Genomic DNA, 18653 nt, shown 5'->3' with positions numbered 1-18653 from the left:
CACACACACACACACACACACACACACACACACACACACACACACACGCTTGCGTGCACACACACACATTTAATCAATAAGGTAAATTCACCTTAGGACCTATTTACCTAAAAGTTTTGTAGGGTAGTGCAGAACTGAGTTAAATCATTTTTTTTGCCCACAGGAGAGAAGCATATATTGTCTGTACTATGCAGGCTTCCCCTGAAATGGTAAGGAGCACGTTTTTGCATGGTCCAAGACCACTGAGGTCTTCTAGCTTGTCACACATGGTGAGACTCTGAGTCCCTTGGTCTTGCCTCTGTTTTCAGGTCACTGGAGGAGCAAAGGGAAGGAAGTGAAGCAGAGCAGGAGATTTTACGCACATTGTCTCATTTCGTCCTCACCAGAAAAATCCTTGAAAGAAGGCACTGATTCCATTCTACAGATGAGAAGTAGGTTTAGAGAAGTAAAATGACCAGGCTGAGGTCACTCAGCTGATGAGTGACAGGACGGGGTTTCTTTGCTTCCAAAGCTCATGCCCTTCATTGCTGCCCTTGAATATCTGCGGACAGTCTCAGGACAACCAGCTTAAAGACAACAACAACTACCTTTTATCGATCTACTCCTACATTCTTCACCCATATCCGCCCCCGCAAATCCCAACAACTGTGTGGAGCAGACTTCTTATCCCTGCAACGCATCCCACAGATAAAGAAACCCAGCTCTACAGAAGTGAACTGATTCGTTCATGGCCACCCAGGTAATAACTGCTCGAGTTCATATTTGAAGCCACAGCTGACTCCAAAGCCAGTGCACTTTCAACTATACCGTGTGAACCCTCCAAGCCTGGCTATAAGCCTGAGAACACTGCCTGTCATCTGGGAAAGGATTTCAGAAAACAGAGTTTTGTGCAAACCTTTATGTGACAAAAGGTTCAAGGGTTCAAGATATTTTGATGCTTAAATTTGAAAACATGGTCTTCTAGTTGAGTTCCTTTTTAATGTGGGATCCTCTGAGGCAGCCATAGCCGTAACGAGAGAAATTAAACAAAGATATCCACCCTCAGTGGAAAGTGGTACAAGAAAAGCAGAGAAGAAAACTTGCCCTAGAACTATAGTTAACTAGAGGTGCCAAAGACACACGAAGATACCAGTAACAAAGAAAAAGTAGGTACAGCCTCTGGGTCACGTTCAAGATGATAAAAATGCAATTAACTCGAGCCAGGTTCTTCCAGCCCACAGCAGTGACCTACCCTTTGGGTGTGCGGCTGTGTTGATCATTTCTGGGCTAAGGACACGGGGCCAAGCCCTTTCCTTCATGGAACATGCTGGGAACTCATTAATGTCCACCCGCTGGCTGCAGGGCATGGGGATGATGTAATGTGGGGGAACTAAGGTCTTCTTTGAATGATTCATAAGGTACCATTCAGAAGGCTTAACTGTGCCTGCATTCCAAAGTATTGACCAGCATATAAATCCATGATGTTAAACAATTCTGCGGCTTTGAGGCAAGTCTCAAGTCTGAGGAGGGGGCAGTGGGAAGAATCAGGCTTAAACTTTGAAATGAAGAAGTTCTGGGCTATAGGCTACGGATGTGGAGGTCCTGGGTGTAGAGTGATGAGACGCAGAAGCCATTGAGAACCATCAGTAAATGTCAGAGGTCAACAACAATTTTTCAACTGTTTAAATTCACTGATTAAGATCAGCCTCATTTATGAAGGGATTTGAGTGAGGTTTGTTCTCCTGCTGGTCTCTTACACTCCCTCCCTCATTTTGGATTAATAAGGTGCCATATTATAGATACCAAAGTCTCCTTTTGAGTCTTCTAATTTATAGATGACAAATAAATTACATCCTGTTTAACAACTCTAATCAATGGTAGCTGCCTGGAGTGCTGGATTGAGAGGACTTTTGAGACCAAGTCTGGGCTCAAATGGAAAGAGTGCTGTGATCCATCAGTAATGTCTGCCTTGGGCACAGGAGAAAGGAGTGGGGGTACATGTGCCACCCATCTAGATTAAATTATCCGTTTCATCTCTTTTTGCTTCAAGAAGAGAAGTTCACTCCACCTACCAGCTTAGACACAAACCATAACCCAAAAGGAATGTCCCTTATTAAACACCATTAACTCATAAAGCAGCCCAGCAACAGAGTGGGATGATAAAAGTCACATTTCCTCTGGATTCCTCTGTCTTTATAGACTAAGAAGTCATTTTAGTCATCGGCGTCCTTGATTGCCAAGCTATTCCACTCAAGAGGGGTTTATTGTAAGGGTACATATAGGGGTGATAAAGGGTTTGAAAACTCTTGTGGGAATCCAAGATGAGGAACTCAAAGAAGAATTGGAGATTTTCTCCGAAAAGAGCTTCAGGGACCTCAGTAGCAGGATCTGAAAGTCTTCAGGTTGAGTCTTGACATGACGTCGGGCTCTCTTCTCTTAGGTTGCTGTCTTCTCCTCTAACTTCCCACTCAGCTCCTTTATCTTCCCTCTCTTTGCCCCTCATGCCCTGGTTCCCTACAGCTCTCCATGCCTCTCTGGTCCCCCTTCCTCAGAGCCTTGTAGCTTCTCCCCTCACTGCTACCTGCTTGATTCTTGACGTGGCTTCCACTTTACATTCCCAAGAGGGAGACTCTGATTTGTACAAATTAACTTTTGGGAAACTAGCTCATGTCTCAAAGGTTAGCTCAGAATTGGCTATCTGACTGTGGTCGACTGAAAAAAATGACCCCAAATCTCCACCCTTTTGCAAGGAGACTTTGCAAATCTTCCCATCAAGAAGTGGAGTCTATTCCCCCACCTTTAAAAAAAAAAAAAAAAAAAAAATTTATTTATTTATTTTGGGCTGCTTTGGGTCTTTGTTGCTGCACACAGGCTTTCTCTTTGTGGCAAGCGGGGGCTACTCTTCATTGCGGTGTGCAGGCTTCTCATTGCAGTGGCTTCTCCTGTTGTGGAGCACGGGCTCTAGGCACACGGGCTTCAGTAGTTGTGGCTCACGGGCTCTAGAGCGCAGGCTCAGTAGTTGTGGCCCATGGGCTTAGTTGCTCCGCCCATGGGATCTTCCTGGACTAGGGCTCAAACCCATGTCCCCTGCACTGGCAGGCGGATTCTTAACCACTGCACCACCAGGGAAGTCCCTATTCCCCCACCTTTTTATTTATTTATTTATTTATTTATTTTTGGCTGTGTCGGGTCTTCATTTCTGTGCAAGGGCTTTCTCCAGTTGCGGCGAGCGGGGGCCACTCTTCATCATGGTGTGTGGGCCTCTCACTGTCACGGCCTCTCCCTTTGTGGAGCACAGGCTCCAGATGTGCAGGCTCAGTAGTTGTGGCTCACGGGCTTAGTTGCTCTGTGGCATGTGGGATCTCCCCAGACCTGGGCTCAAACCCATGCCCCCTGCACTGGCAGGCGGATTCTTAACCACTGTGCCATCAGGGAAGCCCCTCCCCCACCTGTAATCTGGGCTGGATGTGTGACTTGCTGTGGTCACAAGAATACGGGAGAAGTAATGTTTTGCCAGTTCTTAGCATAAATCTTCAGAGGCTTCACACACTTCCATTCTCTCTCAGAATCCTGCTATGGGGCTTCCCTGGTGGCGCAGCGGTTGAGAGTCCGCCTGCCGATGCAGGGGACACGGGTTCGTGCCCCAGTCCCGGAAGATCCCACATGCCGCGGAGCGGCTGGGCCCGCGAGCCATGGCCGCTGAGCCTGCGCGTCCAGAGACTGTGCTCCGCAACGGGAGAGGCCACAACAGTGAGAGGCCCGCGTATCGCAAAAAAAAAAAAAAAAAAAAAAGAATCCTGCTATGGTGAGAACAAGGCCTAACTGACCTGCTTGAGAATGAGACACCATGTTGTTAGGGCCAAGGCCATCCTAGACCTCCCTATGGCTGGTTATCTTCCAAACCATAGGAGACAGCCCAGCCAAGATCAGCAAAGTCACCTCCCTAACCCTCAGCTGAGGACAGACACTCAAGGGAGACCAGCTGAGATCAGAGAACTTCCCAACTGAATTATAGACTCATAAACACTAATATATGTGACTGTTTTAAGTCACTGACTTTTTGAGGTGACTTGTTATGCGTTGATAGCTAACTGATGCAATGACTGCAAGTAAATCTCTGAACTTCGCTGAGTCTCAGTTTTCTCATCTGAGAAATGGAACAAAAGGAACTTTCCTGCCTGTCTCAGGGAAGATTTTAAAGATACGACGCAAATATAAACTTTAGCAAATACTTATTGAGTGGCTTCTCTATGCTACGAACTGAGCTAGACCCTGGAGATTCCCAGGACAGACTGACCCTGTTGCAGGACAACATTAACACCTTCTCCTCCCAGCCACAGGCCATTCCCCAATAAGGCAGAGTGGACACTCCAGCTTGAAGGCAGTGGAAGAGGGAGACCAGGCTGCTGGAGACAGCAACGGCCCAGCCATCTCATCAACTGGTTTATCCCACAGATTTATATGTAAGCCATCTCCCTCACTCACTTTCTCTAAGTTAATGTACAGGGCTTCCCCTTTATTTTTAACTTCTAAGTTCCAGGGATGGACAACAGAATTAATTCATTCCATCACTAAACACTCGGGGACCATGACAGTGGACATGATATTTTCTAGGTTAGGAGACATCTTACATCCCAGTGAGGAAATAGGGCGGAAGAGACAAAAACATGTTGATCCCGCCTTCTCCCTTGTCTCCCACATCTGATCTCATCCTGCGCCTCCAAACAAATCCCGAATCCACCCACTTCTCTCCAATTCACTGCTATTTGCCTGACCCAAGCCATCGACATCTCTTACCACAGCCTTTCTACTGGTTCCTATGTAGCCGATGGAATGTTCTTTTAAAGATCAGATCAGATCCTTCTCTTGTTCAGAACCCTCCAACGGGTTCTCATTGCACTTAGACTAAAACCCAAACTTTTCGCCACGGCCTGCGAGGCCCAAGGCCCTGTGGGCTCCAGCCTGTGCCCATCTCCCTTACTCTGGTCCAGCCACGCTGGCCTTCTTTCTGCTTCTCCAGCGTTTCTGGTTTGTCCCAGCTTTGGCACTCATCCATCTGTTGTCCTCTGAAATACTCCATTCAGGCATCACTGTTCAGGCGTCCGTCCATGGCCCCCTTTACAAAACCACTCCCTCTGACCACTCTGTTTTGTTTTTGTTTTTGTTTTTGCGGTACCCGGGCCTCTCACTGTTGTGGCCTCTCCCGTTGCGGAGCACAGGCTCAGGACGCACAGGCTCAGCGGCCATGGCTCACGGGCCCAGCCGCTCCGCGGCACGTGGGATCCTCCCGGACCGGGGCACGAACCTGCGTCCCCTGCATTGGAAGGCGGACTCTCAACCACTGCGCCACCAGGGAAGCCCCAATGTACATATCTTAATTAAAAAATACTTTACTGCTAAAGAAGGCTAACCATCCTCTGAGCCTTCAGTGAGTCCTAATCTTTTGCAAGAGTCACGTCAAAGATCACTGATCACAGATCACCATCCACATATAGTAAAAATGGGGGGCTTCCCTGGTGGCAGAGTGGCTGAGAGTCCACCTGCTGATGCAAGGGACGCAGGTTCGTGCCCCGGTCCAGGAAGATCCCACATGCCACAGAGCGGCTGGGCCCGTGAGCCATGGCCACTGAGCCTGCGTGTCCAGAGCCTGTGCTCCGTGGTGGGAGGGGCCGCAACGGTGAGAGGCCCACGTACCGCAAAAAAAAAAAAAAAAAAGGGGGAGGAAAGTCTGAAATATTGCAAGAATTACCAAAATGTGACGCAGAGACACAAAGCGAGCAAACGCTGTTGGGAAAATGGTGCCGACAGACTTGCCACACACTTTCAATTTGTGAAAGACGCAGTATCTGTGAAGCGCAGTAAAACGAGCTCTGCCTGTTCATCACCTTGCTTTACATTCTTCATAGGATACAGCCAACGTCCCCTGCCCCAATCCTGTTTACTTACTTGCGAACTTGTTTGTCTTTGCCCCATTTTAATGCACATCACTGTCTCTTATTCACTGAGGACAGGAATTTTGTCTACTTCGTGCACTGCCGTGTCTCCAATATACACAATGATGCCTGGTGTATACCTGGTGATTCCTGGCAGTCAATAAATATTTGTTGAAGAAAGTGAATGAGCGCAGAAAAACTAAGGAGGGACCAAGAAGAAGTGTCTAACTTCATACAAAAGAAAAAGCTTCTTCCTTTGCCAAAATTCCACCTTTGTCATTTCTCACTGCCGTGCTTCAGCAGTCTACCCAATGCAGCTGGAAAGCAAAGTCTCAGACCTTGGAAACAGGTGCATAGTCTGTACCCTGCTGGGATCTGCTGGGAGAGGGGGCTAATTTATCACTGCTTATTTGCGGTTGCCAGTACCTAACTAAACTTTGCCACGGGTATATCATAGCTTCAGGTTCAACATTTCAGTTGTTTTCATTGCAGAGATGTCTATTTTCCTTAAAAAAACAAAAAACACGTGCAATAAAAAGTACCGGCAGCTTTGGAGGAAAACATGTCATTGGTTTCAAGAGTCAACCAAGAACTGGGCACACACAGAAGCCCCAGTTGTCAACTTCTGCTCGGAGAAATTTGGGAAGTGAGTGCACAGTGTGCTGCTTAGTGCCACCGAACACCTGGTGGAAGAGGCGAGGAGGAAAGCTGTTAGGTTTTTTTTTTTGCGGTACGCAGGCCTCTCACTGTTGCGGCCTCTCCCGTTGCGGAGCACAGGCTCCGGACGCGCAGGCTCAGCGGCCATGGCTCACGGGCCCAGCCGCTCCGCGGCATGTGGGATCCTCCAGGACCGGGGCATGAGCCCGCGTCCCCTGCATCGGCAGGCGGACTCTCAACCACTGCGCCACCAGGGAAGCCCGTGATTTTTATTCTTTTCAGCATCATGTTAAATTGGCCATGAAACCAGGGATGGTGCAATTGAATTATAAGGGGGCTGAAGTATTAAATAAAAATCTAGGAGACAGTCAAGGTGTTTGGCTCATTCTAACACCTCCTTTTGGTGTTTTGGGCTAGATTCCAACAGGAGGTGAAGCAGATTTTAAAAACAGTAAGTGGAAAAGACAATATCTTCTTTGTTAACAATTCACCTCATTTAATACTGGGTGATAGGGCCAAGGGGTGTGCATCTCTTGGAGGGATGATTTCCCCTGGAAAACAGGTGTTCCTTCTGAAGGGGAATCTCTGGTTCCTTAAATGTCAGTGGGATCCAGGAGTGTGGCCAAATACAAAGTCTTACTGTCGTTTCTTGCTTTCTTGCTTGTGGCTTTTCTGTCTGGCCCTTTCCATGTTGTCCTTCGCATCCAGCACTTGGACAAGCCGAGCCTGTCTGATGAGGATGTTAAATTCTAGCCATGGTAAATGTGTCTGGCACAAAGGACAGACTCAGCTTGCCAACTCGAGGATGACAGAAAAGCCACTGTCTTTATCACCTTTTCATCACCCCTCTACATCACCCCTCTACCGAACCCCTCTAGATTAGTGGAAGTTTCTACCTTGGTCATTCGGGGGCATGTCCCCAGAGTGCTGGTGAATGTTTAACAACCATCTCTCTGGAGGGACAAGTAAGCCCTGATTTGTACCTTTGGCTGATTTCTGCGCCTAAGTATTCCCACTGTAGCTGATTTTGACCTACCAATATGATGTCAGTGAATGTGGAGCTGGAAGGAGATTTGCAGTAGCCCCCATCATACAGTATTTCCACCACACAGATACTATAGCCAGAAATAACCTCAACTGCACAGCTAGCAGTAAAATGTATGAAATCATTAAGAAATGATGAGTTGCCAACATCATTAATCATTAGAGAAACGCAAATCAAAACTACAATGAGATATCATCTCACACCAGTCAGAATGGCCATCATCAAAAAATCTAGAAACAATAAATGCTGGAGAGGGTGTGGAGAAAAGGGAACACTCCTGCACTGCTGGTGGGAATGTGAATTGGTACAGCCACTATGGAGAACAGTATGGAGGTTCCTTAAAAAACTACAAATAGAACTACCATATGATCCAGCAATCCCACTACTGGGCATATACCCTGAGAAAACCATAATTCAAAAAGAGTCATGTACCAAAATGTTCACTGCAGCTCTATTTACAATAGCCCGGAGATGGAAACAACCTAAGTGCCCATCATCGGATGAATGGATAAAGAAGATGTGGCACATATATACAATGGAATATTACTCAGCCATAAAAAGAAACGAAATTGAGTTATTTGTAATGAGGTGGATAGACCTAGAGTCTGTCATACAGAGTGAAGTAAGTCAGAAAGAGAAAGACAAATACCGTATGCTAACACATATATATGGAATTTAAGAAAAAAAAATGTCATGAAGAACCTAGGGGTAAGACGGGAAAAAAGACACAGACCTACTAGAGAACGGACTTGAGGATATGCGGAGCGGGAAGGGTGAGCTGTGACAAAGCGAGAGAGAGGCATGGACATATATATACACTACCAAACGTAAGGTAGATAGCTGGTGGGAAGCAGCCGCATAGCACAGGGAGATCAGCTCGGTGCTTTGTGACCGCCTGGAGGGGTGGGATAGGGAGGGTGGGAGGGAGGGAGACGCAAGAGGGAAGAGATATGGGAACATATGTATATGTATAACTGATTCCCTTTGTTATGAAGCAGAAACTAACACACCATTGTAAAGCAATTATACTCCAATAAAGATGTAAAAAACAAAAAAAAAAAAAGAAGAAGGTTGGACTAAATGACCCCTAATTCCGTTCCAACACAAAGGCTCTACAATTCTAAGACTTGTCGAAAGGAGCCCAGCTACTTAGAGGCGAAGCCTGGACCAGAACCCACGTCTGTCCACTGCCGGTCCGGAAACTACTGGGAAATGAATCCCAGTTTCTCCTTCCTGATGAGTCCACCATCAATTTGGATTTTTCAGCTCAAACCTTCAACACCTGTTAAGTATACAGACATCTTCATAATTTTCATGGGGAGAGGAGAATACAGGCGGAGCGCTGAAGAAGGGATGAAGTAAGAAGACACTTGGAGCTCCCTTTATGCAGCTGGTATTTTCATTAGAGGCTAAAGAGTGTTGGGGAACCCAAACACTTCCACCCACCACCTTGCCAGGCCCTAAACTCCACGAGAACAGAAGCTCCTTTGTTCGGGACCTCACCCTACACATCTCTTCATCTGACTGTTGATTCATATCCTTCAATATCCTTTGTAATAAACTGGTAATCTAGTGATTATACAGGTTTCCTGAGTTCTGTGAGCCACTCTAGCAAATTAAACCCACAGAAGGGGTTGTGGGAACCTCTGATTTATAGCCAGTGGGTCAGAAGCATGAGTAACAACCTAGGCCTGAAATTGTCATCTGAAGTGGAGGGGAGTCTTGTGGGACTGTGCCCTTAACCTTTGGAATCTGATACCACCTCTGGGGTAGACAGCGTCAGAATTGAGCTGAATGGTAGGACACTCAGCTGGTGTCAGAGAATAGATTGATGTGGGAGAAAACAACACACACACTGGAATTGGTGACCAGCATCCCTAACCATCCCACCAATAATGATAACCAAAGATGACTCCAGACATTGCCAAATGTCTCCTCATGGGAAGGGGGGAAGGGAAGAGAATCACCCGCAATTGAGAACCACATGTCTATCGGGATTTAGCAGGTTACTAAGGAAGTAAAGGAAGAGACTAACCTGAGTCTGTGTGGACCAGGGAATCTACTCAGACCTAACAATCAGTGCTGCAGATTGAACAGAGCTGCGAGCTAGTGGCAGGAGCAGGAGGGTGGCTGGAGGGCTGTGAGCCTCCTGACGGAAATGCCATGAAATGCCAAAGCCAGTGCTATAGGAACAGAGAAGGCTTAAACTGTGGCAAAGTGAGACTCAAGGGGAAAGTGAGAAGTATTTAAATAATACCCTGAATTTGTTAATGTTTCCCAGAGTACTTTTATCCATCTTACTGGGTCCTTACAAGGTCCATGCAAGGAGGAAAAGGGCGAATATTGCTCTCCTTGTAAGAAGAAGAAGAAAAAAAAAAAGAAATGGTGAGTTGCGAGTATTTATCACCTTTGTTTTAATACAATGTATTTAACTGTAAGTTTATATAAGTTAATTTTTAACAATAGCTGCGTTTAATAATTGGCTGTCAAATTTCCTGGAAATTTAGCGAATCAGCTCTGGTTACAAGCTGGCTCACCACTGCTTGTTGCCCTCCCTGGACTGGGTTGAGTCTTGGTATCTGGAACCTACATAGATCGAGGCATGTATTGGTACTTGTAGTTATCAGCTCTCAGTCTACAGTATAAATTATCATGGAAACGCTCATTTCCTAGGCTCTAGAGATTCTGCTATGTATTGAAGCCTGATTAGAATCATCGACCTCCAGGCCGGCAACACTCAGCTGGTAAGAACTGACATGGTCATAATGGCTGTGTACGGCCAGTGTCTGTTCTGACTGGTGCCCATGACATACAGATGGAACCTCACCTCTGATGCAATTTCCCTGCTGTACCATTTCTTCTGAAGCCTGGAACATTCCCTCTGAAAGCTGGAATGTCCTTCGGGCATGAGTGCGGAGCAGAGTACAAATCCCCGCTGGGAGGTGCACCGTCAGCTGTGCAACCCTCTTCCTTTGCTGCCTGCCCAGATGCTGCCCCACTCAGGTAACTCTGGCCTCCTGACACTACCTCTCACCAGTCCCTGGGGCTCCCAAGTTCCCAAGGCATCAGCCTCAAAAGCCCTCTAACCTGGGTTCAAACACTGTAGAGGCCAACGTGTCCACAACTAACAGAGGGGTCCCTGTGCGGATCATCTGTTGATTTTCAGGGACAAGTTCACATGCCGTCTCTGAGCTCTGCTCTGCTCGAAACTCCGAGACTGAGCCCCATCATCCCCCCTTGAGCTGGGGACACTCTCTGCAGGATTATTCCAATTGTTGACTATTATGTTAGTCTGATGCGGCTGTCATACAGAATGGGTGGTCTCAACAACAGACATTTATTTTCTCCTAGTTCTGGAGGCAAGAAGCCCAAGACCAAGGAGCCTCTCGTTGGCTTGCAGATGGCATCTTCTAGCTGTGCCCTTACCTGGCCCTTTCTCTGTGTGTGCACATTCCTGGCATCCTCTCCTCTTCTTATGAGAACGCCAATCCTATTGGATTAGGTCCCACCTTTCGGACCTCACTTAACCTTAATTACCTCTTCAGTGGCCCTCTCTGCAAATACAATCACGTTGAGGGTTGGGGCTTCGACATACGGATTTTGGGGGGACACAGTTCAATCTGTAACAACTACTGAGCACTTGAAATGTGGTTGGTCTAAACTGATATATGTTCTAAGTGCAACATACACTGTGGATTTTCACCACTCATCATTTTTCATCACATGTTCAAAACAGACTATAAAGTATCTCATTAATACCTTTTTATATTGATTCCATGTCAAGTGACAATACTTCGGATCTATCTGGCTAAATAGAATATATTATTAGAATTACTTTCACTTGTTTTTTTCCCACTTTTTTTTTTTAGTGTGGCTACTGAAAAAATTTAAATTACATGAACAGCTCACATTATGTTTCTGCTGGACACTGGGTGCCCAGAGCCCCTCTCAGAGCCGATGCAGCCACCCTTCCTGTGGTCGGTGGGGAAATATTGTTCTCTGGGGCCCTATTCTGATGCCCCCGTTAGCCTCCTTCATCCCTTTCCTTCTCCCCCGTTTCAAAAGCCCACACCTTCCTGCCTCTTCTTGAGCTGTCACCCGTTCCGTCAAAGCCGTGTGGGGAGGAGATGCAGGTGCGCAGTGAAGGAAGAGCTTCCAGACCATGGAGGTGAGGAAGGAAGCATCTTGCTGTGATTCTTACCAGGGTCTGGCTCGTGAGATAAGCAGACCCTCCGCGCTGCCTGTATGACCCCCGCTTAGCGTGTCTCTTACGTGTTCTGTGTTAAAAGAATCTCCATCTCCTACTCCGCCTTCAGTTGTTTGGCCAAAAGCCCCATTTATGACGCCACGTTGAGGAGAAAGAAATCCTTCCTCACGCCAAGAGATGACAAAAATATGATCCTAGACCTCAGTTTGCTCACGCTATCACGCTATGGAGGAAGAAATTGATGGGGTGGAAAAAGATATGAATGGCATTGTCTTCAAGGCGATGGCACTTTTATGCATTATCTCACCCAGTCCTTCTAACAACCTCATACTATACTCACTTTACAGTTAAGGAAACAGAGACTCAGGGAGGTTAAGTAACTCTTCCAATGTCGCCAGCTGGCAGGTAGCAGTATTTGAGACCAGGTCGATCTGACTCTCGGCTACCACACTGTGGGCGTGCAGTAAAACGGGAAGAGTCTTCTGGAGCATAAGGGAACTCTCCTGAGTTGGATTCAGTCCAAGAAAGGAAAGCAGAGGGAATTCTAGGCATGGGACTGCCCTGAGCAAGAATGGGTAGGTCGGTCTTGTGCAGGTACTCCCTGAAGAGTCCAACCAAGAAATGGGTCCCATCCCCAGCCCTTACAGGGCTGCCCTCCTGCAAATCTCCTGCTTAATGTTCAGCGCTGAGGGGCACTGAGAATCGGCAAAGACTCACAGGCATCACCCCATAGCTTGCTTGTCCCTATCGGGCTGTCTGTGAGTCATTCGGTGCAGGGCTCACTCACCGGCTTCGTGTAAGGTCTTTCTTGAGGTTTATTATATCCTTCTCCATATACTTGATGCTCCTCATTGGTTTGTCTGGGACCTGAGGGAAGTCAAGAAGTGAAAGAAGTGTTAGTACAACTGTGCCAAGCGGAGCCAGGCCGCAGGAGGCTCATGCACTCATGTGAGATGTCTGATCAGCTTGGAGGGGTCCTTAGGCAGCACAGCGTCCTTTCTTCCACCAAAAGAGAGGCCTTGTGGCACACTGGTGACAGCAAGGGCTTTGGAGACGGACGAACCTGAACTCTGATCCTCATTCTGTCTGGTGACCGCCTGCGTGACCTTGGACAAATTACTCAACATCTCTGGGCCCTGATTTCTTCAGCAGAAGAACAGGGGAATAATTCCTACTTTGTTGTGATGATTAAATTAATCGCTAAATTCCTGACTCATGGCAATCATCGGAAAAATGGAAGCTTCTATTATGAGCATTAGACTCAAAGTAAAGCAGAAAATTAAATGCTGATAATCATTGTTGTAAAGTGGCACAGGTACCTGATTTAGAGAGCTTGAATTCTGTCAATATAAAGATGCAAATGTACTTTTCCCCCGCCCTCACTGCTCCCCTAGCAGGATTTTAGGAGTGAATTATCCAGGTAATTGTTCATGGGTTCTTCTTTCCCTCTTCTCTATTCATTTGCCTTTCTTAGCCATCAGGGAAACCTCACAAGACTTAAATTTACTACTCAGAGGTGGATATCAGGTCAATATAAAGAAGAGAGTTAAATTAACTATACTGGAATATAAAAGTCACTTTTCTCAGCTACCAATTTGGTGAACAATAGCAAGACTATTATCTGGATTATCGTGTCGTGAAATTAATTCCTGCAATATTGTTTTTTTTTTTAAATGAAAGGAAGTGACAAGAAATTATGAGAAAATGGATGCTTTCAAATGAAACTGTGGGAGAACACATTGTAATGACTTTTCTGAAGGGCACTTCCTCAATGCATACTAAATGTTGCAAAAGCATGCTTGCCCTTGGCCTAATGATGCTTCTTCTGTCAAGCATCCTATGGGAACGTCCCTGCATGGGCACAGAGGTTCATATCAACAAAACTGCTAAGATGCTGCTTGTGAGAGCAAACTCTTGGAAATCACAGCTTCACAAGAGAAGACAGGTTCAATAATCAGGGTGCCTCTAAACGACAGAATACTATGCAGCAATTAAATGCAACGACAGTATAATGATCTAAGCCTAGAGGTGCTGGAGGAGTTCTCCGAGGGAGAAGACGTGTTACAAAGTAATAGGTATTGCATGATTCTTTGTTTTTGAAAAATGATCTGTTTGAATGTATACATATCAAAAGATATGATAAGCTCCCCCCCCCCCAACATGCAGTGATTCTCTACGGGGGTGGGATTATAGCAGATTTTATTACTTTTTCTTAGTTTACGTGACTTTCCCATTGCTCTGCAGTAAATATGAATCAGTTATGTAATAAACAAAAAGAAAAGATTTTAAAAAAATAAGTGGCAAGTGAAATCTGACCATGGCTGATCAGTGGTACTGTACTGAGAGTGTTTTCTGAAGGCACAGTGAGGACAGTTCAGCTACTCACTAACAGAAATCATAGTAATACGGACGTGTGGGAGGAGGTGTGGTGTTTTCTCAGCAGCCATCATCACCCACTTTCTCTGAAAATGAAATTGGGCTGTGGTGCCTGCTGCTCTGGGCCTCTTGAGTGGACTGTGGAAGGCAGGGGATGTAGCTGTATCAAAGTTGAATGATGTCTGGATGGATCTGGAGATTGTCATACTGAGTGGAGTAAGTCAGACAGAGAAAGACAATTATCATAGCTATCGCTTATATGTGGAATCTAAGAAAAGTGGTACGAATGAACTTATTTACAAAACGGAAATAGAGCCACGGATGTAGAACACAAACTTATGGTTACTAGGGGGGAAGGTGGGGGTGGGAGAAGGGATAAACTGGGAGTTTGGGACTGACATATACACACTACTATATATAAAACAGATAAACAATAAGAGCCTACTGTACAGCACAGGGAACTCTATTCAGTACTCTGTAATGGCTTATATTGGAAGAAAATCTAAAAAAGAGTGGATATACGTGTATGCATAACTGATTCACTTTGCTATAAGGCAGAAGCTAACACAACATGGTAAATCAACTCTACTCCCATAAATTTTTTTTTTTAAATTGAATGATGTCTGTAGTGGGGTGGTGAGGATAGAGAGTGGGGTCTGGGGTGCAGGGAAGGGACTGTTACTAGCCTGCCTGATTCTCAGCCACTTTTCTCCTGGGTCACCCAGTACGTGTCCTGTACCAAGCAGCTCGGGTTAGAGGTGGAGAATCTATGGCAAGACCCCAGAGTACCCCGTCTTGTTCACTAAATAAAGCATACGGAATACCAGAAAAGCACCTGGGATAGCCTTGAATAAGCTCAGCTAGACATGAAACAATAAAATCATTTATAAACTTTCTCTCTTTAGCTATCACTAGGAATGACTTGTAGGTAATATTATCAAGCTTATCCCAATACACCAGGGTGTTTCAACCCCTTGGCTGAAAATTGATGGCAAATCTATCAGTTTTCATCTTGAGGGATGGTGAAGTGGGTGGAGAGACAGTCCTCCAAGGAGGCATGTAAGGATCTCTGGGAGTACTTTTTAAAACTTCTGCATAATGCACACTGGCTTTTCTCACACTCCCAGTATCCCTTCTCCCTCCCTCTTGATACTGGTTGGTCCCCTGGTTAGACTTCCTGCCCCTCAGAAAATACTTATGGTACCAGCAACAGGGTGGTCCTAAATGGCTGAAGCCAAACAGCAGAGCCCACCTCTCATCACAGTGACTGGTTGAGGGATGGTCATGTGACACAATTTGGGCTAATGAGATACAAGCAGACTTTTGCCGGGGGCTTCTAAAAAGCACGATTCCTAGATCTAAGGAACCATAGGCAAAGAAGTTCTCTTTCCTCATAGACTATGAACAGAGAAGCAGACACCTGTGAGGGTTGCTGGCAGCCATTTTGTGCCTAAGAGGGAGCCACCCTCCAGCTGAAGAAGATAAGGGGGGAAGGCGGAGAGGACAGTCAAAGAAAAACTCTTCCCGTGGTACCTTGTTGAACTGAACAAGTTACAGTAGAACCTGGACTTTTCACGAACATTTCCTTTATTATTTCAATCAGTTTGAATTGGCTTTCCTTTTCCTTACAACCACAAGATTTCTCTCTGAAACAGCTTCCTCCCTTGAGTGTGTCAAGGCAGCAACAGATCAAGAATTATTGCAACTAGCTCTCTTCCCCCTCTTGGGGATTAAGATCAGATGACCCCTATGCTGGTGCATTTTGCAGTGAAAGCGATGAGATTGGCCATGTTGAGATCAAACATTTGAAATCAAGGTTGTCTCTTTTTAATGCCTTTTTTTTTTTTTTTTGAGCAGCCAATTAATTCCTTCTTTCAGAACCAAAGCAACTTTCTTCAGAGATGTTGTGATGAAAACACTTACGAACAAAGACAAAATAAACACACTCAAACCTCCTTGCTATAATCTGAAAATCCATGACTGAAATGCTGCTTGATGTCAGCTGTGTACCCATCACTCTCCCAAATGTCTCAGGTTTCACCCCCTTCATGAAGCAACTATGATACTGTCTAAATTTCAAGCATTTTCCCTGAAATCTCACCTAATGATAGTTGCCCATGCACCAGGGATTCACACTATTGTAAAAGAGTGAGTTTGTATAGACTGGGATTGGTGCTGAACCACTTATAGCAGCAAAGCCAAATTGTGTCCTCAACTTGACATGAGGCTTTAGCAGGAGAAGATCCACTCCACAAGTGCTGAAATTATGGCAGCATTTCAGTGGATTCTCAGGAAACCATTTTCATTGTGACCATTGTTTAATGACAATTGAAATAAGCCACTGGTAATAACTGGCATTGAATGAGGGGGTGCCGGTTGTCAGGATATTTACGAACACACTTTGATCTGAGCACAATGAAAAGTTTACGAAGCATCCAGAAATCACTATCTCTACAACCTTTCTGAAGGAGTTTCACCATATGTATGACAAGCCTTAAAAATACATATTCTTTTCCTCTAGCAAATCTGCTTCTATCCAACGAAATTATGCAGCAAGGATGAAAAGATTTATCCACGAGGATATCTACCACAGCAGTGTAACAGTGAGAAACGTCTAAATGTCCAGCAACAGGCATTGGGGCAATAAATTGTGGTCTATCCAGACAATGGTATATGATGATTTGAATTTGGTGCTACTATTTAACGTCGCTGTAGATGTAGACTCACTGATTTGGAAAGGAGTATAATTTCAAGGGAAAATGCATGTCACAAATATAAAGAACTTAGATCATAGAAAATTTTAAGATATATATTCATAAAAATTTATAGACATTCCTAAAAAATGTATATAAACTGATACAAATTATGTTTTAAAATACTGACATATGGCAAGGTATATATGTAATAATATAACAAGCTGGAAGTAAATATAACAAATTGTTATCTCAGGTTTGAACTGTAGGTAAATAATAATTTTTTATTTTGGTTATTTTTTTTCTGATTTTAAAATAATTTACTTATACTGTCTAATAATAAGATAATAGTGATTTTCATATTTGTAAAGCAATTCTGACTAACTCTATCAACATAAGCAAAATATAAGTTTTTAATGTTGGTCTGGAATGATGTAATTTAAAAGTATATTTTGGGCACAAAGGAACTTATCTACAAAACAGAAATAGAGTTACAGATATAGAAATCAAGCTTACAGTTACCGGGGGTAAGCAGGGGGAGGGTAAACTGGGAGATTGGGACTGACATATACACACGCCTATATATAAAACAGATAAATAATAAGGACCTACTGTACAGCACAGGGAACTCTACTCAATACTCTGTAATGGCCTATGTGAGAAAAGAATCTGAAAAAAAATGGATGTACTTATATGTATAACTGATTCACTTTGCTATACACCTGAAACTAACACAACATTGTAAATCAACTATACTCCAATAAAAATTTCTTTTTAAAAAGTATATTTTGGGCTTCCCTGGTGGCGCAGTGGTTGAGAGTCCGCCTGTCGATGCAGGGGACACAGGTTCGTGCCCCGGTCCGGGAGGATCCCACATGCCGCGGAGCGGCTGGGCCCGTGAGCCATGGCCGCTGAGCCTGCGCGTCCGGAGCCTGTGCTCCGCAACGGGAAAGGCCACAACGGTGAGAAGCCCGCGTACCGCAAAAAAAAAAAGTATATTTTAACACACTCTATCAGGCGGGGTACAGGCAGGAAGTCAGAGGTCATGCAAGATAGTTCAAGAGAGGGACTTTAATATAGGGGCGCAGTTACAAAGGTGTCAGAAGAGCTGAAAGCCAAGTGAGGGCAAGACATACTAGAGATTTAACAAAAGGAGGAAGTGTGTACCCCCTCCAGGGCTGGAAGGACAAAGGGAAGAGGAAGCCTTCAAAAGCCCTAGAATTCGGCCACCTGGCAGAAGCTGCACTCACGGAAGACACGTAGTCTCAGTGGGAGGCGCCACCAGAAACTGAGAAAAGGCGAGAAATATGCAGATCTCTCTCTCGCCCCGCCTCCCTCTCCCCACCCCCACCCCAATTTCCTGCTCCACCTCCTATTGGCCGAACCTACCGCGAAGCCAGCTGGCAAGGGCGCCTGGGAAATGTAGTTTGCAAGGATCAGCTCCCTGTGGGCCCAAAACAAACGGGTATGTTAATAGCTTATGCAAATGCCTTGGCTCCAGGTGCTGACCAGCTACCTTTAGACCATAAAGCTGGTTCTCCCTTTAATCAAGGGCCTCTTTGCGGATGATAACTTTGTAATCCCTTACCTTTTGATCCTAAATCTGACACTCCCAGAATTTCCATGGCTTAGATGCATATCCAGAATTAGGATCATTCTCTCTCTCTCAAAATCATTATCAAAATCCATGTTTCTAGGAAATGCAGAACCCTCCTACTTCTCCCAGTTTCTTTCCCCAGGAAGTACTGTATATTCCAGATCTT

At 45.3% G+C, this 18653-nt stretch overlaps 1 protein-coding gene across 1 annotated transcript in view; it reads right to left on the bottom strand.

Annotated features, from left to right (window-relative positions):
* Positions 1-18653, bottom strand: part of CCDC60 (coiled-coil domain containing 60) — a 167383-nt gene that overhangs the window by 82862 nt on the left and 65868 nt on the right. Inside the window, exon 2 of the mRNA XM_029216810.1 lies at positions 12609-12688. Coding sequence (XP_029072643.1) covers positions 12609-12688 — 80 coding nt within the window. The remainder of the gene's footprint in view (positions 1-12608; positions 12689-18653) is intronic.

Source organism: Monodon monoceros, unplaced genomic scaffold (assembly GCF_005190385.1).
Source record: "Monodon monoceros isolate NGI ecotype Baffin Bay Population unplaced genomic scaffold, NGI_Narwhal_1 Super_Scaffold_1, whole genome shotgun sequence".
Classification (NCBI taxonomy): domain Eukaryota; kingdom Metazoa; phylum Chordata; class Mammalia; order Artiodactyla; family Monodontidae; genus Monodon; species Monodon monoceros.
Note: the sequence above shows the minus strand (reverse complement) of the source record. Positions and strands in the feature narration are given on the sequence as shown.